Consider the following 27018-nt stretch of genomic DNA (forward strand, 5'->3'; position numbering starts at 1 on the left):
GACATGGGGTTAGATACAGAGTAAAGCTCCCAGGGACAGGGGGTTAGATACAGAGTAAAGCTCCCTCTCCACCGTCCCTGTGACACAGGGATGAGGAGGGCCGCCGTGGCGCTGTGCGTAGCGACAGATGCAAACACACCAGGAATGTTCTCCAAAGAAGGATGGCCCCTGATCCGGTGTTTCTGCCTCCCCTCGCCGTGAGCCGGATTCCCAGCCCGCAGCTTTGAGGACAGGCGCGGACGGCATCACCCCACCCCCCACTCCACACCAACGTTTTGACCCAGCTCCCAATCCTGGCCCTTTCCCACCTGCAGTTTTGGAGTGAGACCGGTGCTTGCTGGAATGGGGGCATTTTGCGAGGAGATTATTCCCGTTGAGGATGGGGTGTGGCGAGGGTGGCGGGGGGTCCATTCAAGTACAAACAACCAATTCCCCACCTGCCCCCTCGAGAGATCGGGGTGAATCATCTTCTTGAACCCCAACGGCTTCCCGCCCACCCTGCCTCAGCCCCGTGCGGTGTCGGGATACAATGCCCACGTTAACAGAGGGAATTCCAGGATTCTGATCCCAGCGACACTGAAGGAGCGACCCCCATCCTTCCCAGTTGGGATGCTGTGGATGGTAGACACTGCTGCGACTGAGCATCGGGGGGGTCGGGGTGGTGGGGGGTCAGTGGAGGGAGCTTCCTTGAAAGGGTTTCGTTCCCCAACCGCATCTGCTGCCCTCATCCTTTTAGACATACAAGCAGAAGTAGGCCATTGAGCCCATCGATTGTGCTGCTAGCCCTGAGATCTTCCACGAGCCGCCAAACCCCTTGCAGCCTTGGTTCAAACTTCAGCTGAAAGAGCCGAATCCCAGAGTCAGGTGGGAGAGACAGCCCTTGACATCAAGCCCACATTCGGCCAAGTGTGGCATCGGGGACCTCTGGTGAAACTGGGGTCAGTAGGTATCGGGGGAGGGACAAACTCTCCGCTGGTTGGGGTCAGACCCAGGAGGATGGTGGTGGTTCTGGGAGGTCAGTCATCTCAGCTCCAGGACGTCTCTGCACAAGTTCCTCAGGGTAGTGCCCTCGGGCCCCAACCATCTTCAGCTGCTTCATCGATCACCTTCCCCCCATCGGAAGGTCAGAGGTGGGGGGGGGGGCACATTCGCCAATGACTGTACTATCTTCAGCGCCATTCGCCCCCCTCCTCAGAGACTGAAGCAGTCACAGGCAACAAGGTCTGGGCAGTCTCCAGGCTTCGGGCCTGACAAGTGACATTCGCGCCACACAAATGCCAGGCGATGCCCATCTCCACCGAGAGAATCTAACCATCGACACCCCCCCCCGCCACCTTGAGGTTCAATGGCGCTACCATCACTGAATCTACCCCCTCCCCCAACTATCAACATCCCGGGGGATACCTATTGAGCAGGAACTGAACTGGGGACCCCAGCCCCATATCGACACAGCGGCTACAAGGAGCAGCTCAGAGGCTGGGAATCCTGCAGCGAGTAACTCCCGTCCTGACGCCCCCACCATTGACAAGGCGGGGGGCTGAGGGAACACTTGCCCCTGGAAGGGGGCAGCTCCAACAACACTGGAGAAGCTCGACACCGTCCAGGGGCAGAGCAGCCACATCCACAAATGCCCTGCTCCCTCCACCACCCGCCCCCCCACCCCGGCGCTCAGTCGCAGCAGTGTCTACCATCCACAGGGCACCCTGCAGAAACTCTCACCAAAGATCCTCAGGCAACACCTTCCAAACCTACCCCTGCCCCTGACCCACCCCAAGGGGAGCAGATGCATGGGAGCACCATCCCCCTCCATGTTCCCCTCCAGGCCCATCCCCAGTCCCCTCCCCATATGCACAAACGCCATCTCAACTTGGAAAGACATCAGGCATTCCTTCAGGGTCAGAATCCTCCCCAACGGGCCATCGTGCGGGGAAACTGCTGAGGTTCAATCGGGGAGCAGAGGGAGGGGGTTTGATGAGGGACAGGGTGTAGGGCCACCCCCCCAGCATGTCCCGCGGTTGAATTAAACAGGGTCTCGGTAACCCTGGGTATAGCACCAGTCTTTCTGCGAGCTCTACACGTACAGACAGCTGGCCAGCCGCAGGATTTCGCCCAAACCTGGAAACTTACTTTCACAATTCCATCGCTGAGATGTTTGGGATCTCTGTTCACCAGATCGATCTCCTTGTCGAGCCGATCGAATTGATGGCTTTCCTTGGTCTCAGCCATAGCTGCCTGCCGCTTACCACCACCCCCCAACCCCTCCCCACCCACCCACCTCAGCCCCTTTCTCCCTGGTCAGAGTCGGTAAAGAGGAGGTTCAGATCTGGCTGCTTTTGCTGGAGTTTGACACGGCCGATTCTCTGGGGGTGGGGGAGAAGGGGGCGGACACTGGATGTATTGGGTCTCCCTTCCCGCCCCCATCGTTAGCCCTGCCAACAGTGCTGAGAGTTTTGTAACCTGATCAAAGTGGAGAGGGAGGGCAGGGAGGAGGCGGTGAGAGAGACAGACTGATCAGAGAGAGAGAGAGAGAGAGAGAGAGACGAGAGGGAGCGACGCATCAGAGTGGGGTGGAGGCTCGTGATCATGGAGCAGGGGATCAGAGACAAGGCGATAAAAAGAGGGGTATTAGAAACAGAGAGGATCAGAGGGACGGATCAGAGAGAGGGAGGGATCAGACAGAATATGGGGAAATCTGAGAGAGAGGGAGAGGGAGCGAGAGAGAGAGAAAGTGTGCGGGACAGAGAAAGAGAACGCGATCTGAGTGAGAGAGAGGGATCTGTAATGTGAGAGGAAGGGATCAAAGAGAAAGATCTGAGAGTTGAGAGAGATTGATCTGAATAGCGAGAGAGAGAGAGAGATGGATCTAAGAGAGTGGCAGAGATCTCAGAGAGAGGGATGGATCTAAGAGAGATCTGAAAGACAGACAGAGAGAGAGAGACAGGTAGAGAGAGATGGGGCAGGGGAGAGAGATCTGAGAGAGAGACAGGAGAGAAGAGCGATCCGAGAGATAGAGAGATGGATCTAAGAGAGCGATAGAGGGAGAGAGATCAGCGAGTGGGAGAGGGATCTGAGAAGGAGAGAGGTCTGAGAGAGGGGAAAGTCAGGGAGTGGGGGGATTAGAGAGAGGGGTGGGTCAGAGAGTGATAGTGAGCTGGTCGGAGACTGAGTGTTTCTGGTGGCTTCCGTTACTGCTGAAGGGTGTTTGCAGAAAGTATCCGCACAGGATCCTGTCCAATGACCAGAACCACGCAGTTTCTCTTCTGGTTTATTGGGTTATGACACAAACCGTACAGGGTCACCAGTCCTGGACGGCACATTTGAAAGGCAGACCTGCAGAGAATGTAACAGCGACTAGTTAACTGTTTAACCATCTCACAGATACAACATTTGGTCTTCATGTCACACCTTTAACACCAGGAAATGTCTGAGAGCAAATCCAAACACAACCAGGCCCCGGGGAGGGGAGGGGGGGGGTACTCACTTAAACTATCTCACAGGGAGGGGTGGAGAGAGTTCAGGAGCAAATTCATGGCTAGCAGTGACCTCAACTTCCCCGAGAGGGCAAGGACCAACCACACAACTCCACCCCCCCCATTGGTGGAGCAATGGGAATTGGGGGAAGCTCAAGAGGCCGGGATCAGAGCAGCACAGAGATCTCTGGGGGTCACAAGAGATGACAGAGATAGGGAGGGGGTGCAGGGGGTTGTGACGGGGATAGGGAGGAGGGTGTAGGGGGACAGAGGGTCTGACAGAGATAGGGAGGGGGTGCAGGGGGTTGGAGGGGGTGTGACGGGGATAGGGAGGGGGTGTAGGGGATGGAGGGTCTGACAGGGATAGGGAGGGGGGTGTAGGGGGACGGAGGGTCTGACAGAGATAGGGAGGGGGTGCAGGGGGTTGGAGGGGGTGTGATGGGGATAGGGAGGAGGGAGTAGGGGGACGGAGGGTCTGACAGGGATAGGGAGGAGGGTGTAGGGGGACGGAGGGTCTGACAGGGATAGGGAGGGGGGTGTAGGGGGACGCAGGGTGTGACGGGGATAGGGAGGGGGTGTAGGGGGACGGAGGGTGTGACGGGGATAGGGAGGAGATCTGGGGGACGGAGGGGGTGTAGGGGGACGCAGGGGGGTCTGGATGAACAGGACCCCATTCGGTGGGTTTGGATTTGGACAATGTAATGGGAGGTGGGAGTAGGAGGTTCTGAATGACGGAGCAGGACCAAGTCCAGGGGATCACCTCTGGATCCTGACGCCAATGCAGATTCCCTATCGCAGACTGCCTGGACTGAGTTTCTCAGGGATGCTGGAGAATTGCTGTGAAATGTCAACATTAAATCAAAGGGATCATTGTCTTCTCATCCTGTTCTTGATTTCACTTCCCATCCCCACACTCTGGCCCTGTTCTGGCCTGTCTCTGTCTGCTGTGGCCGGAGGTGGGGCCCGAGGTGTACGGGTCAGCTTGACCGCTGAGAGGCCTGTAGCAGTCAGCACTCAGTTGGCAGATCTCGCCCTCTCACTAACTCCCAGACACCCGTCCTCCGACCACTGAGAGAGGCTGGGGGGGACCTAACTCAGCCTGGCGATCCCCGGCTTCCTCCCCAGGCCTCCAGTGGTTCAGAGCTGGACGAGGGGGATGTTGGGCCCTGGGAGAAGTGGAACAGGCCTGAGTGTGAGGGTTGGAGACTGGGGCCCGTCGTGGGGGACACAGGCCTGAGGCCTGGGAGAGCGGGTAGGGGCTCTGGGAGTGTTGGTATGGTCCTGGAGTCTGGGAGAAGGAGTAAGAGTTTGGGACTGACGCCTGTTGTCTGGGATTGAGTGAGAAGATGGGATCTGGGCCTTGGGGCAAGGACTGGCACAGACCTCAGGCTGGATGCGTGGGGAGGGAGTGGAACTAGTATCTGGCCACAGTAAGATGAACTCTCCGGAAACAGCGGCCCACACTGGTACAAAATGGGCTGACAATGATGTCCATCAGGCTGTGGCAGACCTCCTGGCAGGTAGGCCGACAGAGGAGACAGACTCTCACACAAGGCAGCAGGCACCTAGAAACAGGAGACAGAAGGGATCGGTGTGACATTTATCCAATTCAGTTTGACCACTTCTGACACAATCCCATAGTGGCCTCACCCTCCCTACCTTCTAAACTCCCAATCGCTTCCCCTCAACTTCCAACGTGTGGTCTTGGACCATCCCCTGGTCTCCCTGCATTGTGGGGGCCTCAGGCCAGGTATCCCTGCATTGTGGGGGCCTCAGGCCTGGTATCCCTGCGCGGTAGGGGCCTCAGGCCTGGTCTCCCCGCATTGTGGGGGCCTCGGGCCTGGTATCCCTGCATTGTGGGGGCCTCAGGCCTGGTATCCCTGCGCGGTGGGGGCCTCGGGCCTGGTCTCCCTGCATTGTGGGGGCCTCGGGCCTGGTATTCCTGCATTGTGGGGCCCTCGGGCCTGGTCTCCCTGCGCGGTGGGGGCCTCGGGCCTGGTCTCCCTGCATTGTGGGGGCCTCGGGCCTGGTCTCCATGCGCGGTGGGGGCCTCGGGCCTGGTCTCCCTGCATTGTGGGGCCCTCAGGCCTGGTCTCCCTACATTGTGGGGGGCTCAGGCCTGGTCTCCCTGCGCTGTGGGGCCCTCGGGCCTGGTCTCCCCGCATTGTGGGGGGCTCAGGCCTGGTCTCCGTGCATTGTGGGGGGCTCAGGCCTGGTCTCCCTGCGCGGTGGGGGCCTCGGGCCTGGTCTCCCTGCATTGTGGGGGCCTCGGGCCTGGTCTCCCTGTGCGGTGGGGGCCTCGGGCCTGGTCTCCCTGCATTGTGGGGCCCTCGGGCCTGGTCTCCCTGCATTGTGGGGGGCTCAGGCCTGGTCTCCCTGCGCTGTGGGGCCCTCGGGCCTGGTCTCCCTGCATTGTGGGGGGCTCAGGCCTGGTCTCCGTGCATTGTGGGGTCTCAGGCCTGGTCTCCCTGCGCGGTGGGGGCCTCGGGCCTGGTCTCCCTGCATTGTGGGGGCCTCGGGCCTGGTCTCCCTGCGCAGTGGGGGCCTCGGGCCTGGTATCCCTGCGCGGTGGGGGCCTCGGGCCTGATCTCCCTGCGCGGTGGGGGCCTCAGGCCTGGTCTCCCTGCACGGTGGGGGCCTCGGGCCTGGTCTCCCTGCGCGGTGGAGGCCTCGGGCCTGGTATCCCTGCGCGGTGGGGGCCTCAGGCCTGGACTCCCTGCGCGGTGGGGCCCTCGGGCCTGGTATCCCTGCATTGTGGGGGCCTCAGGCCTGGTCTCCCTGCATTGTGGGGCCCTCGGGCCTGGTCTCCCTGCATTGTGGGGGGCTCAGACCTGGTCTCCCTGCGCTGTGGGGGCCTCAGGCCTGGTCTCCCTGCATTGTGGGGGCCTCGGGCCTGGTATTCCTGCATTGTGGGGCCCTCGGGCCTGGTCTCCCTGCGCGGTGGGGGCCTCGGGCCTGGTCTCCCTGCATTGTGGGGGCCTCGGGCCTGGTCTCCCTGCGCGGTGGGGGCCTCGGGCCTGGTCTCCCTGCGCGGTGGGGGCCTCGGGCCTGGTCTCCCTGCATTGTGGGGCCCTCGGGCCTGGTCTCCCTACATTGTGGGGGGCTCAGGCCTGGCCTCCCTGCGCTGTGGGGCCCTCGGGCCTGGTCTCCCCGCATTGTGGGGGGCTCAGGCCTGGTCTCCATGCATTGTGGGGGGCTCAGGCCTGGTCTCCCTGCGCGGTGGGGGCCTCGGGCCTGGTCTCCCTGCATTGTGGGGGCCTCGGGCCTGGTCTCCCTGTGCGGTGGGGGCCTCGGGCCTGGTCTCCCTGCATTGTGGGGCCCTCGGGCCTGGTCTCCCTGCATTGTGGGGGGCTCAGGCCTGGTCTCCCTGCGCTGTGGGGCCCTCGGGCCTGGTCTCCCTGCATTGTGGGGGGCTCGGGCCTGGTCTCCCTGCGCAGTGGGGGCCTCGGGCCTGGTATCCCTGCGCAGTGGGGGCCTCGGGCCTGGTATCCCTGCGCGGTGGGGGCCTCGGGCCTGGTCTCCCTGCGCGGTGGGGGCCTCAGGCCTGGTCTCCCTACGCGGTGGGGGCCTCGGGCCTGGTCTCCCTGCGCGGTGGGGGCCTCGGGCCTGGTATCCCTGCGCGGTGGGGCCCTCGGGCCTGGTATCCCTGCATTGTGGGGGCCTCAGGCCTGGTCTCCCTGCATTGTGGGGCCCTCGGGCCTGGTCTCCCTGCATTGTGGGGGGCTCAGACCTGGTCTCCCTGCGCTGTGGGGGCCTCGGGCCTGGTCTCCCTGCATTGTGGGGCCCTCGGGCCTGGTATCTCTGCCACAAACACTCACCATATGTGTAGACAAGTGACGAAGGAGAAGAGGCACCCGGTGAGAATGGAGGCAGGAATGGCACAGAGCAGAGAAATGATACGATAACTCCACAGTTTGCAGACCTCGAATGCGACATGACTCCAGGCCCAGACCCTGTCGAAACTGTGAGTGGTGGAGGGTTCGGCAATAACCTCCAGGAAATCCACCTGCAGCAGGAACAGAGACATCTCAGATCCAGCCTCTTCAGCAAAGACTCCATTCATGACGTTTACCTTTCTCTCCCACTCCACTTCATCGCCCTTGCCCTGTCCCCTTGGCTCCCTGAGGTTCTGGGGGTGCAGATACAGCAGAACACGGTTACCTCCTGGGTCAGAACCAATTGGAATCTCGCAGCGTCTCCCAGTGCGTTCCTCGAGCAAGCTGCCCACAGGATCCACTGTTGCAATTCTTTCCGTTATTCATTCGCAGGTCGAGGGTACCATTGGCCAGGCAGCATTTACTGCCCCATCCCTAACTGCCCCAGAGGGCAGTTCAGAGCCAACCACATTGCTGTGGGTCTGGAGTCACATGTTGGTCAGACCAGGTAAGGATGGTAGTTCCCTTCCCTAAAAGACACTAGATGAGATTTTCCGACAATCCACAATGGATTCATGGTCATCATTTGATTCTGAATTATGGATATTCATTGAATTCAAAGGCCCGTGTCCCACCCTCACACTCAGGCCTGTTCCACTTCTCCCAGGGCCCAACATCCCCCCGTCCAGCTCTGAACCACTGGAGGCCTGGGGAGGAAGCCAGGGATCGCCAGGCTGAGTTAGGTCCCCCCCAGCCTCTCGGTGGTCGGAGGACGGGTGTCTGGGAGTTAGTGAGAGGGCGAGATCGGCCAACTGAGTGCTGACTGCTACAGGCCTCTCAGCGGTCAAGCTGACCCGTACACCTCGGGCCCCACCTCCGGCCACAGCAGACAGAGACAGGTCAGAACAGGGCCAGAGTGTGGGGATGGGAAGTGAAATCAAGAACAGGATGAGAAGACAATGATCCCTTTGATTTAATGTTGACATTTCACAGCAATTCTCCAGCATCCCTGAGAAACTCAGTCCAGGCAGTCTGCGATAGGGAATCTGCATTGGCGTCAGGATCCAGAGGTGATCCCCTGGACTTGGTCCTGCTCCGTCATTCAGAACCTCCTACTCCCACCTCCCATTACATTGTCCAAATCCAAACCCACCGAATGGGGTCCACCAGGATTCAAACCTGGGTCCCGGCTCTCTCTGATGAAGGGTCTAGGCCCGAAATGTCAGCTTTTGTGCTCCTGAGATGCTGCTTGGCCTGCTGTGTTCATCCAGCCTCCCATTTTATTATCTTGGAATCTCCAGCATCTGCAGTTCCCATTATCCCTGGAATTTTAACTGGATCTCTGTATTAACAGCCCAGTGATAATACCACTGGGCCACTTCCCCCCGACAGTACTTCAAACGTGATTCCACATAGATCCCCAAGTGTAATCTCACACAGGTCTCTATGTGCTACCTTGCACAGATCCCCAGGTGCGATCCCACACGAATCCTCATTTACAATCCCATGTGCGATCAGTGTGACCCAGTTGCCACCCAAAACCTCCTCTAACCCAGTCAGCCATCTGTCTCCTCCACTCCCTCCCCCAAACCCAATTCCCTCACTTCCCCCCTACAGCCTCAGCTCACCCACAGTGGGGCAGATCGATAACACACCACTACCCCCCCTCCCCCCCCCCAACACACCCTCATCTCAGAGGCCTTGAGCTCGAGACCCCACGACCCACCTCCCCCGACCCCGGGTACCTTAAGGTGCTGATTCATCCCCGTGGGGTCTCTGTCCTCTTTGTCGGAGGAGCCGGTGGGGGTCGGGCATTCTGGTCTCAGCTCCCTCCTGCCCTCGGGTTCTGGGGTTTGCCCCTCCAGGTTGACCGTCGTGTAGTCCTCGGTCTTCATGGCTCATAGCACGCCCCCACTACGCTGTGTGAGGGGCAAGGGGCAAAGGTGGGGTAGGGTCCCTGAATGTGGATCCCTGCTGTTTAAGACCAAATTGGGCCTTGCTTTTTAGCTGACCTGCTTCCACTCTCTCTCTCTCTCTCTCTGTCTCGCTCTCTCTCTGGAATGGACCCTGTTCTATTCTGAGAGTCCAATTCAATACTTCCCAACATTTCGCTGACACAGAGGGGCCCAGGACTCGAACCACTTAAAGGGACTCGTGAACATTTCACTCCCTCGTTCAACCCTGTGGCCCAAAAGCCTGATAAGACACCCCGTTGTAGGAACAGAGGAAGTAGGAGCAGGTGTAGGCCATACGGCCCCACCTTTCAAGAGGATAGCAGCTGACAGTCTGAACCAGTCCCCTGTTCCCCACATTCCCCCTAAAACTGCTTCCCAACCTCAATACAGCTCCTTCAATCCCCCAGGGGTCAGTCTCGCAAGCCCCCACTCCCCCACCCCGTGCAGCCGCGGCGAGGCATCCCTGCCCCGGACTCCAACACTCTCCCAAACAAGACCAACACAATGTTTAGTGTTCCTCGCCATCAGCAATGCTGACTTTCATCTCCCTTTCGCTGTCACCCCCTCCCCATCCCCCTACACCCCATCCCCATCCACTTGACCCCCTTCCCATCTCCGTCACCCCTTCCCATCCCCGTCACCTCCTCCCTATCCCTGTCACCCCCACCCCACCCCCCGTTACCCCACCCCATCCCCCTACACCCCCTCCCCATACCCCTACACCCCCTCCCCATTCCCCTACAGCCTCTTCCCATCCACCGTCACCCACTTCCTATCCCCATTAAACCCTTCCCATCCACATCATCCTCTCCCCATCCCTCGTCAAGCCCTCCCTATCCCCGTCACCTCCTCCCTATCCCCTCCACCCCCTCCCTATCTCCATCACCCCTCCAGTCCCCTCCCTATCCCCGTCACCCCCTCTGGCCCCCTACACCCCCTCCCTATCTCCATCACCCCCTCCAGTCCCCTACACCCCCTCCCTATCTCCGTCACCCCCTCCAGCTCCCTACACCCCCTCCCTATCTGTGTCACCCCCTCCCTATCCCCGTCACTCCCTCCAGCCCCTACACCCCCTCCCTATCTCTGTCACCCCCTCCAGCCCCCTACACCCCCTCATTATCTACCACACTCAAACTGCTGTGCTTCCTCTCTCCACACCAACCTGTTAAATTGGTCAGGATTGCCCCCTGGTGTTGGGGCGTGCCACCGATGTTCAGGTCAACACGAGGTTTGTTCTGAGTAAGGGCCACTGCACCTGAAACATTAACTCTGATGTTTTCCTTCCCAGCAGCTTCTACTTTTGTTCATGATTTACAACATTCACAGTTCTTTCAATTTTTATCAAATCTAACTGTCCCCACCTTGGCATTCAATGGCGTTACCATCACCAAATCCACTCCCCCCGACTCGCAACATCCTGAGGGTTACATTGGGCCACAAGAGCAGGTCAGAGACTGGGAATCCTGCAGTGAATAACTCACCTCCTGATTCCCCTCGAGACCCGTCCCACCATCCACAAGGGCAAAAGTCAGGAGTGTGATGGAGTGCTGCTCACTTGTCTGGATGGAGGCAGGTCCAACAACACTCAAGAAGCTCAACACCACCCAGGACAAACACCTCGCTTGATTGATTCCACATCCACAAGCATCGTACTCCCTCCACCACCGACGCTCAGTCGCAGCAGTGTGTACTAGCTACAAGATGCACTTCAGAAACTCACCAAAGACCCTCGGACAGCACCTTCCAAACCCACAACCACTTCCATCTAGAAGGATAAGGGCAGCAAATACATGGGAACACCGACCCCTGCAAGTTCCCCTCCAAGCCACTCACCATCCTGGCCTGGAAATGTATTGGCTGTTCCTTCAGAGTTGCTGGGTCAAAATCCTGGAATTCCTTCCCGGAGGGCATTGTGGGTCACGCCAGCTAGCAGTTCAAGAAGGCAGCTCACCACCACCTTCTCAAGGGGGCAACTAGGGACGGGGCAATAAATGATGGACCAGCCAGTGGTGCCCACAGCCCACGACTGGATGACAACATCCTGTATCCCTGGACGAATCGTTTGGCGATAACAAATGAAAGCGAATGCGATGTTATCCAGTCTAGGCCGAGTAAAGGTACTTTCTAGATGGGTTAACGTTAAATACAGTGGGCATCCAAAGACATTTGATGGCTGGGGGGTGGCGCGGGGGGTGCAGTTCAGGTGCATAGTTCTTTAAAATGTCACAAACAGATGCAGAACATAGCCAAGAAGCATTGATATTGAGAGCACTGCAGGACAAGAAAGCAGCGGTTATGTGGCAGCTACACAAACACTTGGTTAGACCCTACGTGAAGAACTGTGAGCAGATCCAGGCACCACCACTTAGGAGGGGAATTACCAGCCTTGGAGGGGGTCGGTTTGCAAGAATAATACCTCGACTTCAGGGGCTGAACTTGCGAGGAGTGATTACACAGGTGAAGTCTGTGTACTCTAGAAGTTAGAGGGTTAAGGGGTGAACTGATTGATTGAATTCTTCAAGATATTAACAGGAAAGTTGGTGTAGATATAAGATAAATTATTTCTACAGATTGGAGATTCTAGCACTAGGGGGCATAGTTTAATAACCTAGGGTCAGACCATTCAGGAGGAATGCTCAGAAGCACTTTGACATACCACAGAATCTCGACAGCAGGCCATTCACTGCATCGAGTGCAAGAAGCATCTCTCCCAGACCCACCCCACCCTACTGCTGTAACTCCGCATTTCCCATGGCTAACTACCCAGCCTGGGGTTCATGGGGCAACTTAGCACGGCCAACCCACCCTAACCCGCACATCCCTGGGCACTAGGGGACAATTTAACACGGCCAATCCCATCCTAACCCGCACATCCCTGGGCACTACGGGACAATTTCACACGGCCAATCCCGCCCTAACCCGCACATCCCTGGGCACTACGGGACAATTTAGCACGGCCAATCCCGCCCTAACCCGCACATCCCTAGACACTACTGGGCAACTTAGCACGGCCAATCCCGCCCTAACCCGCACATCCCTGGGCACTACGGGACAATTTAGCACGGTCAATCCCGCCCCAACCCACACATCCCTGGGCACTAGGGGACAATTTAGCACGGCCAATCCACCCTAACCCGCACATCCCTGGGCACTACGGGACAATTTAGCACGGCCAATCCACCCTAACCCGCACATCCCTGGGCACTACGGGACAATTTAGCACGGTCAATCCCACCCTAACCCACACACCCCTGGGCACTACGGGACAATTTAGCACGGCCAATCCCACCCTAACCCACACGTCCCTGGGCACTACGGGACAATTTAGCACGGCCAATCCCACCCTAACCCACACGTCCCTGGGCACTACGGGACAATTTAGCACGGCCAATCCCACCCTAACCCGCACATCCCTGGGCACTACGGGACAATTTAGCACGGCCAATCCCACCCTAACCCACACACCCCTGGGCACTACGGGACAATTTAACACGGCCAATCCCACCCTAACCCGCACATCCCTGGACTGTGAGAGGAAGGTGGAGCACCCAGAGGAAAGCCGCGCAGACAGAGGGAGAACGTACAAACTCGACACGGAATGTCGCCCGAGGGCGGAATCGAACCCGGGTCCCTGATGCTGTGAGGCAGCAGTGCTAACCACTAAGCCACCAGGCAGACGTTTGCAAGTCTCTTCCACAAGTAGCAGTGGATGTCGGATCAGTTGTTAATTTTAAATCCAGCAAGATATAAATTTATGTTAAGCAAAGTCACTCAGGGCCAAAGGCAGAGTATGATGTTAGGCAACAGATCGGCCATGATCTTCTTGAATGATGGAACAGGTTCAAGAGGCTGAATGGCCTACTCCTGTTCCAATGTTCCTACTTCCATTAAGGTCATCATCAACTGAAGGAGGAAGACTCAACTTTATGTTTGCAGCTCTTTCCCACCCCATTAGATTCCAACTGGGAAGTGAAACCATTCCTCTATTCTGCTGTCGACCTCGTTTATTTGATTCAGGGTATCAGACAGGGGAATGATTCATAGCTCATTTCGTCCGGAGTGAACAGAGTCAGCAATGTCTCCCACTCAGGCTAGAACTTGTTACAAATAGCAGCTAATTCCGTAGTGGAATTTATTGCTGCAGAATGTTAGATGTGTGTAATTCACAGACAATGCATTACACTTCAGCAAGTGTCATTTTCTTTGGGACACAACAAAAAAGTTGCGAAAACTCCAATCCCTTACACAGGAGCATGATTACAACTCACATAATGTTCTTTGGGGGAATAAATATTGAGGATTGGGAGTACAGACCTATCTTATGCCACTCCGATCCAATAGTGGAGTCATGCTGTCGGATCGTCAGCGCTGAGGGAGTGGGTGCTGCTGGAGGGTCAGTGCTGAGGGAGCGGGCAATGTCGGAGGGTCAGCGCTGAGGGAGTGGGCACTGTCGGAGAGTCAGTGCTGAGGGAGCGGGCACTGTCGGAGGGTCAGTGCTGAGGGAGCGGGCACTGTCAGAGGGTCAGCGCTGAGGGAGCGGGCGCTGTCGGAGGGTCAGTGCTGAGGGAGCGGGCACTGTCAGAGGGCCAGTGCTGAGGGAGCGGGCAATGTCAGAGGGTCAGTGCTGAGGGAGCGGGCACTGTTGGAGGGTCAGTGCTGAGGGAGCGGGCAATGTCGGAGGGTCAGTGCTGAGGGAGCGGGCACTGTCAGAGGGCCAGTGCTGAGGGAGCAGGCAATGTCGGAGGGTCAGGGCTGAGGGAACGGGCACTGTTGGAGGGTCAGTGCTGAGGGAGCAGGCACTGTCGGAGGGGCAGCGCTAAGGGAGGAAATTAGACTGGGTGGATATTAAAGTAGGAGGACTGAGGGGGAGAGTAGGATTAGATGTGTAAGACATTAGCCAGTTTCTGGAACATTTTCAGGAGCTGAGAGTTCAGAATGTATCCCCCGGGAAAATACTGTCCAGAACCTGACCCTGGTAAAACTCAATAACGGCGCTGCGTAAGTAATCCTCACAATGGAAGGCCGAGAGCTCTTAATGGTTGGCATAATAGCTGGGCCAGCCGTCTTTCCAAGTCATTAATCCAACAGAAAAGTCTTGCAATGTTAATGTAAAGTCATTTAGTCGGTCCATTTATCATCTGACTGAACGTTCCATTTTGTAACCCTTCACTGCAAGACTCTGATGCAACACCCATTTGGGAAATTAGCCAGATGGAGAATTGTTGAAAATGGTGGACTTCAGAGGAGAGAGGGGAGGGAACATGTCCCTTGGCCTAAAAGAAGGTTCATGGTTTGGGTATGACCTGGTGGGTTGGAGGTCTCCCCTCTACGTCTGCTGGATGTTCTCATCACATGTCGAATATCTTTCAGCAGGTGAGGCCATATGGATGTTGGAATAGAAACAGGCCATTCAGCCCATCTGCTCCACCATTCAATGAGATCACAGCTGATCAAATCATCCTCAACTTCATTTCCACCCGTTTTATTCCCCTCAATTCTCCTTTCTGATTAAAATTCTGGCTCAGTTTCAAATATAGTCCCTTAATTCCCCTTCCTGATTAAAAATCTCTCAGCCTTGAATATAACCCTTTGCTTTCACTTCCTGACTAAAAATGTCTCTCAGCCTCAAATATAACTCATTGATTTTTCTTCCCAATTAAAATTCTCTCTCTGTCTCTCAGCCTTGGATATAACTTGTCGATTCCACTTCCTGATTAAAAACTCTCTCAGCTTCAAATATAACTCCTTGATTTTGCTTCCTGATTAAACATCTCTCTCTGTCTCAGCTTCGAATATAACCCCTTGATCCCCCCCTTCCTGATTAAACATCTCTCTCTCTCTCCCAGCCTCGAATATAACCCCTCGATCCCCCCGCTTCCTGATTAAACATCTCACTCTCTCTCAGCCTCGAATATAACCCCTCGATCCCCCCCCTTCCTGATTAAACATCTCTCTCTCTCTCTCAGCCTCAAATATAACCCCTCGATCCCCCCCTTCCTGATTAAACATCTCTCTCTCTCTCAGCCTCAAATATAACCCCTCGATCCCCCCTTCCTGATTAAACATCTCTCTCACTCTCAGCCTCAAATATAACCCCTCGATCCCCCCCCTTCTTGATTAAACATCTCTCTCTCTCTCAGCCTCGAATATAACCCCTCAATTCCCCCCGCTTCCTGATTAAACATCTCTCTCTCTCTCAGCCTCGAATATAACCCCTCGATCCCCCCCCTTCCTGATTAAACATCTCTCTCTCTCTCAGCCTCGAATATAACCCCTCGATCCCCCCCCTTCCTGATTAAACATCTCTCTCTCTCTCAGCCTCGAATATAACCCCTCGATCCCCCCCCACTTCCTGATTAAACATCTCACTCTCTCTCAGCCTCAAATATAACTCCTCGATCCTCCTTTTTGATTAAAAAATGTCAGCTTTGAATATTATCCAAAGAAGATAGGAGCAGGAGGAGGCCATTTGGCCCTTCGAATCTGCTCCGCCATTCTTCACAATCATGCCCGATCATCCAACTCAATAGCCTAATCCTGCTTTCTCCCCATAGGGATCAGTGACAGACTAACCATTATTTACAATATGTTAATGGCTTGGGTGAGGAAAGTGAATGCACTGTAGCCAGAGATAGTAGGACCTGCAGATGCTGGAGAATCTGAGATAACAAGGTGTGGAGCTGGATAAACACAGCAGGCCAGGCAGCATCAGAGGAGCAGGAAGGCTGACGTTGCGGACCTAGACCCTTCTTCTGGGGCACTGTATCGAAATAAAACCGAAATTAACAGTCGGGTGGAGCCTTAGTTGATGAAACAGAAACTTACCGAAATAAAGAAAAATGTTGCCTGGGTTGTTGATGATGCATCCCCAGGCCCTACGCTACCACCCCAACACCCACCCCCCAAGCCCCCATCCCAATCCCAGTCTCTCAAGGCCACCACTGCATCTGTGAGCACTGTATGCTCCCTCTCCAGGGACACTGGAGCATGGACGTAACACAAAACAGTCAGGAATGATGGGCCCCTCTACGGCCCGCTACCTGGACACGTTGATGGTCGACTCGGGCAGGCCTGTGTGCCAACAATTGGAAGTCAAGGTGTCACCTGTTTTCTGTCTCCTTCGCTGTTTGTAAACCTTAGTAGTTTCACAATCCTCTGTAGCTTTTCCATGATCCAAGGATTCGTGGAAGAAGACGACCATTACATCTGCAGCTGCTTCCTTTACTAAGTATTCCGTTGGGTCCGGTAGATTCCAGTCCCTACTGAATGACACAGCACGACGCATTGTCTGGGTACAACCTCGCAAGCCAGCATGGAAACAGAAAGATGGGCTGGACAGGCAATAAGCATTGAGAGGAATGGGAGGCTGTAAAAATAATCTGTTGAGAGACTAAAGAGAAATGAAGCAAGGTTAGGATTAATTAAAAACAAACCTGAAAATGACCTCGCTGTGCAAACACATTATTATGGTTCCTGACTCAGCAGTCAACGCTGCTGTCTCGCAGCACCAGGGATCTGGGTTCGATTCTACTCTCAGGCAACAGTCTCTCTGTGGAGCTTGCATATTCTCCCCATGGCTGTGTGGGTATCCTTTGGATGCTTTCGGTTTCCTTCAAAAGATATGCACGTTAGGGTGGATTGGCCACACTAAATTGTCCTGTAGTGCCCAGGGATGTGCGGGTTAGGGTGGATTGGCTGTGCTAAATTTTCCTGTAGTGCCCAGGGATGTGCAGGTTAGGGTGGATTGGCCACACTAAATTGTCCCATAGTGCCCAGGGATGTGCGGGTTAGGGTGGATTGGCCACACTAAATTGTCCTGTAGTGCCCAGGGATGTGCAGGTTAGGGTGGATTGGCCACACTAAATTGTCCTGTAGTGCCCAGGGATGTGCGGGTTAGGGTGGATTGGCCGTGCTAAATTGTCCCGTAGTGCCCAGGGATGTACGGGTTAGGGTGGATTGGCCACACTAAATTGTCCCGTAGTGCCCAGGGATGTGCAGGTTAGGGTGGATTGGCCGTGCTAAATTGTCCCGTAGTGCCCAGGGATGTACGGGTTAGGGTGGATTGGCCACACTAAATTGTCCCGTAGTGCCCAGGGATGTGCAGGTTAGGGTGGATTGGCCACACTAAATTGTCCTGTAGTGCCCAGGGATGTGCAGGTTAGGGTGGATTGGCCGTGCTAAATTGTCCTGTAGTGTCCAGGGATGTGCAGGTTAGGGTGGATTGGCCATGGGTGTTATGGGGATTGGATGAGGAAGTGAGGTTGGCCTGTGTGGGATGCACCCAGAGAGTTGGTGGAGATTCAGTTGGCTGGATGACCTCTTTCCACACTGTCTAATCAAATGGTAGAACATCAGAATGTCAAAACTAGGAGCAGGAGTAGGCCATTTGAAGCTGCTCCATCATTCAGTACGATCATCCTACTCAGTCCAGCCCTCCCAAACTCCTGAGCTCCATATCCAACTCCTTCCTGAAAATATTCAATATTTCAGACCCAACTGCTTTCTGTGGCTGAGAGTTCCATGGACGCCCTACAGATTGTATCCGAGCGGTTCTCAGATCCGGGTAAGTATAGTTAAGAGACGGCTGATCAACGGCAATTTGCTTAAATATGAATGTTTACTAAGTAATAATAAATGATCATAATGGCAGTAACAAATGATTATAGTGGTAAGTAATAGATGGAAGAGAAAAGGAATTCAGGCAAGCAACAAGTCTCACGTAACTCTGCTCTTCGGGGACACCTCGATCAATGGCTGGTCTGGAGGCTTTAGGTTCGTTCCTGGCACCATTCACGATCCTGATCTGGGGTGAAGTCCAGCAGCAGCAGCAGCTTGGAATGAAACTCTCTCTCTCTTATACTGCATGACAAACAGCCAACACAAAGAAAGCAGATACAGCAAGTCAAAACCATTGGCTGGTACAGATGACACAGGACGGGAAAAGAAGTGGGAGTGTTGTCTTTGGCCGGTACAGGAACGTTCACGGGACTCATTCAGCTAATTAAGTATTATTCTAAACTTTCCCAGCCTAGTTTCCCATCCAGTACGATCTATCTTCCCATGCGGCGGGCGAATGTCATCATTAATGTTTAGCCAACTTCGGCCCATCCTAGACAGCGCCCCGACTCTCTGGGTGAAGATATTTCTTTGCCATCTCAGTCCTACCCTGTCTCCTGTAGACTGTGACCCCAACCAGGTTCTGGACACCCCTGGTCATCAGGAACATACTTCCTGCATTTCCCCTGACTAATCTAGTCAGTATTTTAGAGGCCGAGATAACAAAGCGTGGGGCTGGATGAACACAGCAGGCCAAGCAGTATCTTAGGAGCACAAAAGCTGACGTTCCAGGCCTAGCCTCTCTGACAGCACCCCACTAAACCCTGCCCCCCTGACCCTCCACCTCATTGATTTAAACTGCAGTGAATATAGAAGAATGAAGAGTGGGTGAGGGAGCTGTGAATCTCCTTGGGATTTCTCATGAAACTCGACAGAGTAAATGTAGGAAGGATGTTCCTAATCCAAGCTGGGCTGTCCTGGTCCCAGTGTTTTGGGTTTGAACTCTCAAAGCCAAGATAAATTAAGGACATAAGAAATGGCAGCAGGAGCAGGCCATCTGGCCCTTCTCCAGCATTCAACAAGATCAATAGGAACATTTGAGGGCCCTGGGACTATACTCATTGGAGTTTAGAAGGATTGGGAGGGTTCTAATTGAAACTTACAGAATATTGAATGGCCTAGACACACTGGATGTTGGGAAGAGGTTTCCATTGGTAGGAGAGTCTAGGACCTGAGGGCACAGCCTTAGAGTAAAGGGAAGGCCTTTTAGTACAGACATAAGGAGAAACTCTTCAGCCAGAGAGTGGTGAATCTATGGAATTCACTGCTACAGAAGGCTGTGGAGGCCGGGTCATTGACTACATTTAAGACTGAGATAGGTAGGTTCTTGATTATCAAGGGGATCAAGGGTTACGGGGAGAAAGCAGGAGAATGGGGTTGAGGAACTTATCAGCCGTGATTGAATAATGGAGCAGACTCGATGGGCCGAATGGCCTAATTTCTGCTCCTCTCCTCTGTCTTACAGTCTTATGATCATAGGCTGATCTTTTCATGGACTCAGCTCCACTTACTCGCCCGCTAAATTCTTTTACTGTTCAAAAATCTTATCTATCTTTACCTTAAAAGCATTCAACGAAGCAGCCTCAGCTCCTTCACTGGGTGGGGAATTCTACTGATTCACAACCCTCTGGGTGATAACATTCTTCCTCAACTCAGTCCTAGGGCTGCTCTCCCTTATTCTTGTTGCTGTGCCCCTCCCCAATTCTAGTTTCACCAGCTGGTGGACACAACTTGCCTGTAACAGAAGCTAGCTGTTGGGTCTGGCTTTCCCCGTTGGGCCAGATATCTGGCCAAAAGCTTTATGTTTTAATTCACTTGGGCAACATGTGCGTCACTGGATGGGCCCAGCATTTATTGCCCCGTTCCTAATTGCCCCCTTGAGAAGATGGTGGTGGGTTGCCTCCTTGAACTGCTGCAGGCCATGTGCTGTGGGTTGACCCACAATGCCCTCGGAGAAGGAATTCCAGGATTTTGACTCAGCAACTCTGAAGGAATGGCTGATATATTTCCACATTGCCAGGGTTTGAGCTGTAGGGAAGAGCTGAATAGGCTGGGCCGATTTTCCCTGGAGCGTTGGAGGCTAAGGGGTGACCTTGTAGAGGTTTATTAAATTGTGCGGGGCATGGATTGGGTGAATTTCCAAGGTCTTTTCCTCAGGTTAGGAGAGTCCAAAAGTAGAGGGGTACAGGTTTAAGGTGAGAGGGGAAAGATTTAAAAGGGACCTAAGGGGTAACTTTCTTCACGCAGAGGGTGGTGTGTGTATGGAGCAAGCTGCCAGAAGAATTATTGGAAGTGGGAATAGTTACAGCATTTAGGGTCATTGGAAACGAACCCTTCAGTCCAACATGATCATGCTGACAGATATCCTAAATTAATCCAGTCCCATTTCTCACCATTTGGCCTATATCCCTCTAAAACCTTCCTATCTATATATATATATATACATCCAAATGCCTTTTAAACATTATAACTATACCAGCCCCCACCACTTCCTCTGGCAACTCATTCCATACACACACCAGCCTCCGTGTGAAAAAGTTGCCCCTTAGGTCCCTCACAAATCTTTCCCCTTTCACCTTAAAACTGTGCCCCTCCAGTTTTTGACTCCCTTACCCTGAGTGAAAAAGAAACCTTAAAAAACATCTAGATGGGTATATTGTTGGGAAGTTGGGTAGAGGACTTGTGGGCTGGGAGGGAAGAAGTTAGAAGTTTTTAAAATGCTGGGGGGACAGGGATGGGGGAGAAAGCATTGCCTGGTCCCTTTAAAAGATGATGTGATTTTATTTCTGTGCTTAGAAATTTAAAACGGGTGTCTGTGAGCGGCAGCTTGCAAGCGTGCAGTTACACCCAGAGCACCCTAATTGAAACATTTCTACTGAAAAGCCATACAGTCAGCAGGCCAAACAGGAGTTTTTAGCCAAGGCAACAAGTTTTGATTTTAGCCAATGAATTTGAACAAGGCACTTAGTCACAAAAAACAATTAAACTTACATCTGATGGTATTGACAACATAGGGCCAATCCTGTTATAAGAAATATTGATCTGTCATCGAGGGTATAAAAGAAGGGGGCATTTGGATAAAACCAGAGACCTAACTGCTATCCACCAGAATTAACAGCCCTCAGCGCTGAAGAGAGAATCACTGGCTCTCACAGTGTCCTCTTTGTCTTGCAGAAAGCACTGTCTAAACATCAGTGGTACCCACTGCACAGCTAGTTAACATTTCTGACAGAAGAATGGATGGAGAAGATATTCCTGACAGAAGAATTGAGAGAGAGGGGACAGAGCATTCTGGAAGGCACGTAACCCGGCTGTAATTTTGAGAGACTAAATTCTACTTTGTTTTAATTTTATATAAGTGAGACTGTATCTATTGGAACAGCATATATTAGAATCTTGTTTTATTCGGCAAATGTTGACAGAAAAGATGTCTTCAGTTTGTTGGCATTACAGTTAATTTGCTCACAGTTAAAGTTGGATAAATAAATTGTTACTTGTTGATTGTAAAGTGAGTGTTAGGGATTTATTTTATTCACCAATTAAGTTTCTGAAAGGCAGGTTACACCACTTTTCACGCTCCTTTTCTAGATTATAGGGCGAGGTACTCCTCTTTGGAGGTTTCGGTTTTAGTTCTCAGGCGGGGGGTGGAGTCTATCTCCACTTTATAAAAATATGAATAGGAAGTGTTGTGAGGGATATAGCCCAAGTGCTGGCAAATGGAAGTAGATTAATATAGGGTATGTGGTCGTTTTGGGCGAGTTGGACCGAAGGGTCTATTTTGGTGCTATACCTCTCAATGACTTGTGGTGATGAGGGGCTTTGGGGGGGAACTTGCAAGGATTGGTGTTCGCATGTAGAGTCACAGAGAGGTACAGCATGGACACAGACCTTTCAGTCCAACTCGTCCAAGCCAACCAGATCTTTCCAGATGGAAGGAGGCGTTGGTTTAGAAGGTGCCACGTTTGGATCTTTGCTTAATTTCTTCAGGGTACCTTATGGAGCATCGGTGGTGAGCTGCACACTTACAGCAGAATTTCAACAAGGCAGCTCACCACCACCTAGATTCAAGGGCTGTTACTGACGACACCAAATGCAGGTCCAGCCAGCAAGGACCTCTAAATGAACAGAACGCTTGCAGAAAGACGCTACGCACTTGTCAAATATTAAGTGAATGCACTGCGGGAGTTAGCAGTTAACAACTGTATGAGTTATAAAGGACAGGGAGATTACGGCTGTGGTCCCTTAAGTAGGATGAATTGATAAGTTCTGAGTGATGAACTCACTGAGTGAATTATGGGAAGCTTTATGAGTGGGATGTCAGGGAGACCCCCATGGATTTCATAAAGCACTTTCCATCAAGACCTTTGATGTAAAATTCCCACTGATACCTTTAATTTAAATACCTTAGTTAGGCTAAAGAGCGAGGGTCCAGATGATGCCCTGGGCTCCTGATGTAAACTGATACTTTGCAACTGAGGATGAAAACAGTTTGACGTGGCATTACGTGTCTTTATGAATCACTACTTGCTCTGATTAACTGATGCTGATGTTTGATTCGTTTCAAATGAAACATTTCTTAGCTGTTAATGCTGGTCTAGAGCTGGTGGGTTTCATCGAAGGTCGTTCTTCCAGTGCAGGGCATTCTGTCAAGTTGGTCACTGGGCAAATAGTTTGTCCCAGACTTCAAGGTAGACATCTGTGCTGGCCGTCTATTGGAGGGAGGGTCTTGCTCTGCGTAGACATCGCTGACTGATGGCGGTCTAGAGAAGGGCAGGGGTCTGACCCTTGTCATCTTGCTGTGAGTAGACATTGCTGACTGATGGTGGTCTAGAGAAGGGCAGGGGTCTGACTCATGTCCATTTTGCTCTGGGTAGACATCGCTGATTGACGGCGGTCTAGAGAAGGGGAGGGGTCTGACCCATGTCCATCTTGCTCTGGGTGGACATCACTGATTGACATGCAGTCTAACTTTGGCTTGATCTTAACAAACAAGAAGCTGCTGGGAGTTGGCACACTGTTCCAGGAAACCGAGCAAGGTCTGGCTGGCGCCCAAGCTGCCCATCTGCCAAGAGGCTGCTCCTCTTCCATCGCCCTCCCAAGAGTGACTAATGACAATCGTTGTCTGGTGTTCTCTTCACCCATGAGGCATCATTAGAGTGGTGCATCTTTGTGCATTCAGGCGTGTGGGTGGGGGAATACAGGGGTGTGAAGTAGCCGCTAGATGACCACTCTTTGCGGGGAAGGCGCATGGGCTGGAGGAGGTTAGGGTGGGCAAAGTGTTAAGTAAAGCCTATGAGTGCAAACTCTTAGCAAGAAGGGCAGGAAAGCATCTTGTTGGGCTGGGAGAAAGAACGGAGACAAATAAACCCCTTCAAACGTGACCAAGTATCCCCAGGAATGCATCTTTTTGCATTTGGGGAAAGAGGGACGTGGAATACCACCACTTTGCCAGGAAGGTGTCTTGTTGGGAACAAAAACAAAAGTTGCTGGAAAAGCTCAGCAGGTGCAGCAGCATCTGTGAAAAAAAATCGGAGAGAACGTTTCTGGTCCAGTGACTCTTCCTCAGACGTCTTGTTGGATCGGGGCAAAGAGTTTCGAGAAATGCCTCCCAGAGGTGACAACTCTTTACTGGGATGGTGTCTTCTTGGATTGGGCTGAGAGAAGGGTGAGAAATACCCCCACAATCTTTGTCAGGAATGCACCCTATCGGGCTGGGGGAAAGGGGACAAGAAATAAACCCTTTGTAGGCGGCAAATCTTCGCCAGGAAGGTCTCTTGTTGAACTGGGCGAAAGATGGATGAGAAATAACCCCTCTCTAGGCGACAAATCTTCACCGAAGATGTCGGTGTATGGGGCTGGTGAGAGATAAAACCCCACCCTCTCTCTCTGACGCGAAAGGAGGGTGGGAGAGAAAAGGGGGACGTTGTCCTGAAAGGGGCATTGACCATGTGCCTGGTTGGTCAACCTGTGGGGGTGGTGGGCCCTTGTAAAAGTTGGAGTTTAAAAATAAAGCACAATTTAAGAGAGAATAAAACAAAATTGTTGGGGCGGGTGGTTAGAAGAATGATAAAAAGAGGGAAGAAGAAGGGCGTCGAAATGAAGGAGGAAAGTCCCTCATGAGGGTGAGGAGTGAAGGGGGGGATGGGGCTAAAGGGCGGGAAAGCTCCAGGTGGCGCGACGGTTGGGCGCGTGCCTCCCGCCCTTTTTGGTTCAAAACCCGCACGAGGGGCAAAGGTCTGTCCCGATTCAGGAGGGGGAAATAAAAACAAAGTCACAACCCGGCCGTTGAGACTCTTCCTCGTTGAAGAAAATAAACAAAAAAAGTCCTCGAGATAACAATAACACTAAAAATTAATAAAAGATATCGGATTCGTTCAGTTGTTGTTGTAGTGCGGGGAGGTTGCGCCTGCGCGCTGCTTTCGGGGAGGCGGGGGCGCGCTTTGGGGGCGGGGAGAAGCAGAAGCGCGCCCCCGCCTGTGCAGCCAGGGCGGTGGGAGGGCTGTCATCCATCAGGGTGTGTACAGCGAGAAAGAAGGAAGGAGAGGAAACGAAAGGGAGAGGAGAGGTTAGGGACATTGCAATCGAGAGGGAGAGGGGGAAGGAAGAAGAAAAGGAAATAAAGATAACGGCAATAACAGAGAGAGAGAGAGAGAGAGAATAAAAGGGGAGCGGTGCATCCTATCCTCGCCCCCTTCACCTGGGCACAGGTAAGACACATCCCTGGCTCATGTCCATCCCATCCCCAACCTGCCTAGTCATTAGGACTTGTTGGAAATGTGCATTATTTGCAGAAAAAGACCCCAAAATTTCTCGCTGAAAATGTGCAATTTTCAAAAATAATTTTTCAAATGATGTGGATTTTTCCCAAATAAATCTTTTATTTTTAGAAAGTGCACTATTGAAAAAATAAATGCTTCTTTTGAAAAAAATGTGCATTTTTCAAAAATGAATTTTAATAAGTGCATTTTTTCTAAAATAAATTCTTTTTTAAAATGTGCATTTTTCAAAAATGAATTTTATAAAAGTGCATTTTTTCTAAAATAAATTCTTTTTTAAAATGTGCATTTTTCAAAAATGTATTTTTTTAACACAAATGTTTACAAAAAGGTGCATTTTTCAAAATAACTTTTGAAAATGTGCAGTTTTCAAAAATAAATCTTTTAAAATGTGCATTTTTCAAAGATGTTTTTTAAAAGTTGTGCCTTTTTTGCAGCATAAATTCATTTTTTAAAAACTATTATTGAAAATTGAGTTCTTATTTCAAAAATTGTGCATGTTTCAAAATTATATCTTTTTTAAATAATTCTTTCCAAAAATAAGCATTTTTCAAAAGTAAATCTTTTCAAAAATGTGCACTTTCATGCAGAAATCTTCCTTAAAAATGTGCATTATTGAAAAATATTTTTTCCAAAAATTTTCTTTCAAAGAAATTACTTTTTAAAAAGTGCATTATTCAAGAGTTAAATTCTATTTTAAAAACGAGCATTTTTCAAAACCCTTTCAAAAAAATGTAATTGAAAAATAAATTAAAAAGTGCATCTTTTGGAAAACATTTTTTTTAGAAAGTGCACTTTTCTAAAATAAGTTCTTTTAAAAATCTACTGTTTTCAAAAATTGATTTTTAAAAATGCATGTTTCAGAAGTAAATTTCTTTTAAAATGTGCAATTTTCAAAAATAAATTCTTTTTTTTAAATTGTGCATTTTTTTCAAGAACAAAATTCCCTTTAAGAAATGTGCATTTTTGTGAATTTCCTTTAAAGAAAATGGTGAAGGAGGGTTGGAAGCAAGTCGATGTTGGGATTGGGAATTTGAAGGTTGAAAGGAGGGAGGTAAAAATGGATGCGATTCAGGGATAGCCCTCTCCTTCTGGCTGTCCTGATCTGCAGAGTGGGACAGCTGAATGTGCAACTGTTGTGTTTATTTCTTATTTCTGAACATGCATAATATTTGACATTGGTCTGAACTTGCTGGCCCCCACAATGTAAAGAGTTTGCATGCAGGAGAAATCTTTTGCAGTGATATTGTTGCTGGAGGGGTGTGTTTTGTGGGTGGGCTCGGAGGTGTGCAAGTGGTTAATGATGACAGGAGGGGCTGTCGATGTGGAGGATTTGCACTCCCACTCTAGATCAGGGTATCTATAAGCACCATCCATCCCTCCCCTCCCTTCTTCCTCTCTGTGTTTCTGCAACTCCATCTGTGCCAGTTTACGCATTGTCGGTCGCCCTGAATCTCAGGTGAATATTTCCCTGTGGTTTTGAATTTTTTTTTTTCCTTCATCGTTGTGTGTGTGTGTGTGTGTGTGTGTGTGTGTGTGTGTGTATGTGTATGCAGAACAATGAAGGGGGCAAATCTTTGCAAAATGCATTGCAAAGCCACCCCCCCCTCCCTTTTCTTCCCTCCATCTCTGAGGATTGCTGATTTGTTTTTTTTATTTTTGGGGAGGCGGTGTTGCGGTGATCAGGGCAAAGCTGTAAAACCCAGCCCTTGATCTTTCAGTAAATGCAACCGTCAACTCTCCCGGCAAAGTGGCTGCATTTGGATATCTCTCCCCCGGGCAAAGAGGATTACATGCATCCTTTGTAATTTTTAATCAAATCTTAAGCACAGTAAACGCAGTGTCATTAGAGAGAGCAGCGGGGGAAATGCATGACGTTTGCAGAGAAAAAGAATGGAACTTAGGGAGCTTTTGCAATGCAAATTATATATTTGTACTTACAATTATTTCAGTATAACATAATTCTTTTGCTGATTTCCTTGTATTTTCCTTCTCGGCCCCATATCTTTTGGTTGGTTGGGAGGGGGTAGTGGAGAAATCAAATTGTCTTTCAGACGAAGGGTGGATGACCGTGTGCCTGGCAAGAGATCCGCAAAAAACTGTACCTTAGTACTTGGTCGGGGAGAGCCGAAACGCCAAAAATCGACCGCACACCTTCGAATTTTGAGTCTAGCTTTTGCGAACCAGCGATCGTGCCCGCCCTGGGAAATTTTGGAGGGTTTTTTATGTGCAGGTGCCAACCCCACCCTGTTCAGCAACGTTCCAGTTCCCTTTTCAAAGGCTTGAAATGTCCTTTAGTGTTGTGCTTGACTCCACCATCGCCCCC

At 52.0% G+C, this 27018-nt stretch overlaps 2 protein-coding genes across 4 annotated transcripts in view; both read right to left on the reverse strand.

The window, feature by feature from the left end:
• LOC125449977 (caveolin-1-like) overlaps positions 1–2246 on the reverse strand; it is a 6424-nt gene extending 4178 nt beyond the window's left edge. The window contains exon 1 of the mRNA XM_059643939.1: positions 2128–2246. Coding sequence (XP_059499922.1) covers positions 2128–2226 — 99 coding nt within the window. The 5' untranslated portion in view covers positions 2227–2246. The remainder of the gene's footprint in view (positions 1–2127) is intronic.
• A 1017-nt stretch (positions 2247–3263) lies between these two features.
• On the reverse strand, positions 3264–27018 carry LOC125450089 (caveolin-2). Of its 3 annotated transcripts, none has more exons than XM_059643941.1 (4): positions 26798–27018; positions 16405–16690; positions 7289–7476; positions 3264–5035 (listed from the first exon to the last, which is right to left on the reverse strand). In XM_059643941.1, exons 2-4 carry the CDS (start codon positions 16468–16470, stop codon positions 4885–4887), a joined length of 405 nt encoding a protein of 134 aa, XP_059499924.1. In that variant the 5' UTR covers positions 16471–16690; positions 26798–27018; the 3' UTR covers positions 3264–4884. The 3 variants fall into 3 exon arrangements, with proteins under 3 accessions (XP_059499924.1, XP_059499923.1, XP_048382024.1); XM_059643940.1 differs by having other exon boundaries at positions 26634–27018; XM_048526067.2 differs by lacking the exons at positions 16405–16690; positions 26798–27018 and adding an exon at positions 9091–9500.

The sequence above is a fragment of the Stegostoma tigrinum genome, unplaced genomic scaffold (assembly GCF_030684315.1).
Source record: "Stegostoma tigrinum isolate sSteTig4 unplaced genomic scaffold, sSteTig4.hap1 scaffold_344, whole genome shotgun sequence".
NCBI lineage: Eukaryota > Metazoa > Chordata > Chondrichthyes > Orectolobiformes > Stegostomatidae > Stegostoma > Stegostoma tigrinum.

Bases quoted from the DNA above. Each gene is read 5' to 3' on its own strand.
- LOC125450089 (XM_048526067.2), bottom strand. From the start codon at position 9,240: ATGAAGACCGAGGACTACACGACGGTCAACCTGGAGGGGCAAACCCCA. The intron at 7,477-9,090 runs GTACCCGGGGTC...TTCCTGCTGCAG, and splicing joins GGATGAATCAGCACCTTAAG to GTGGATTTCCTGGAGGTTAT. The intron at 5,036-7,288 runs GTGAGTGTTTGT...TCCTGTTTCTAG, and splicing joins GTCACTTGTCTACACATATG to GTGCCTGCTGCCTTGTGTGA.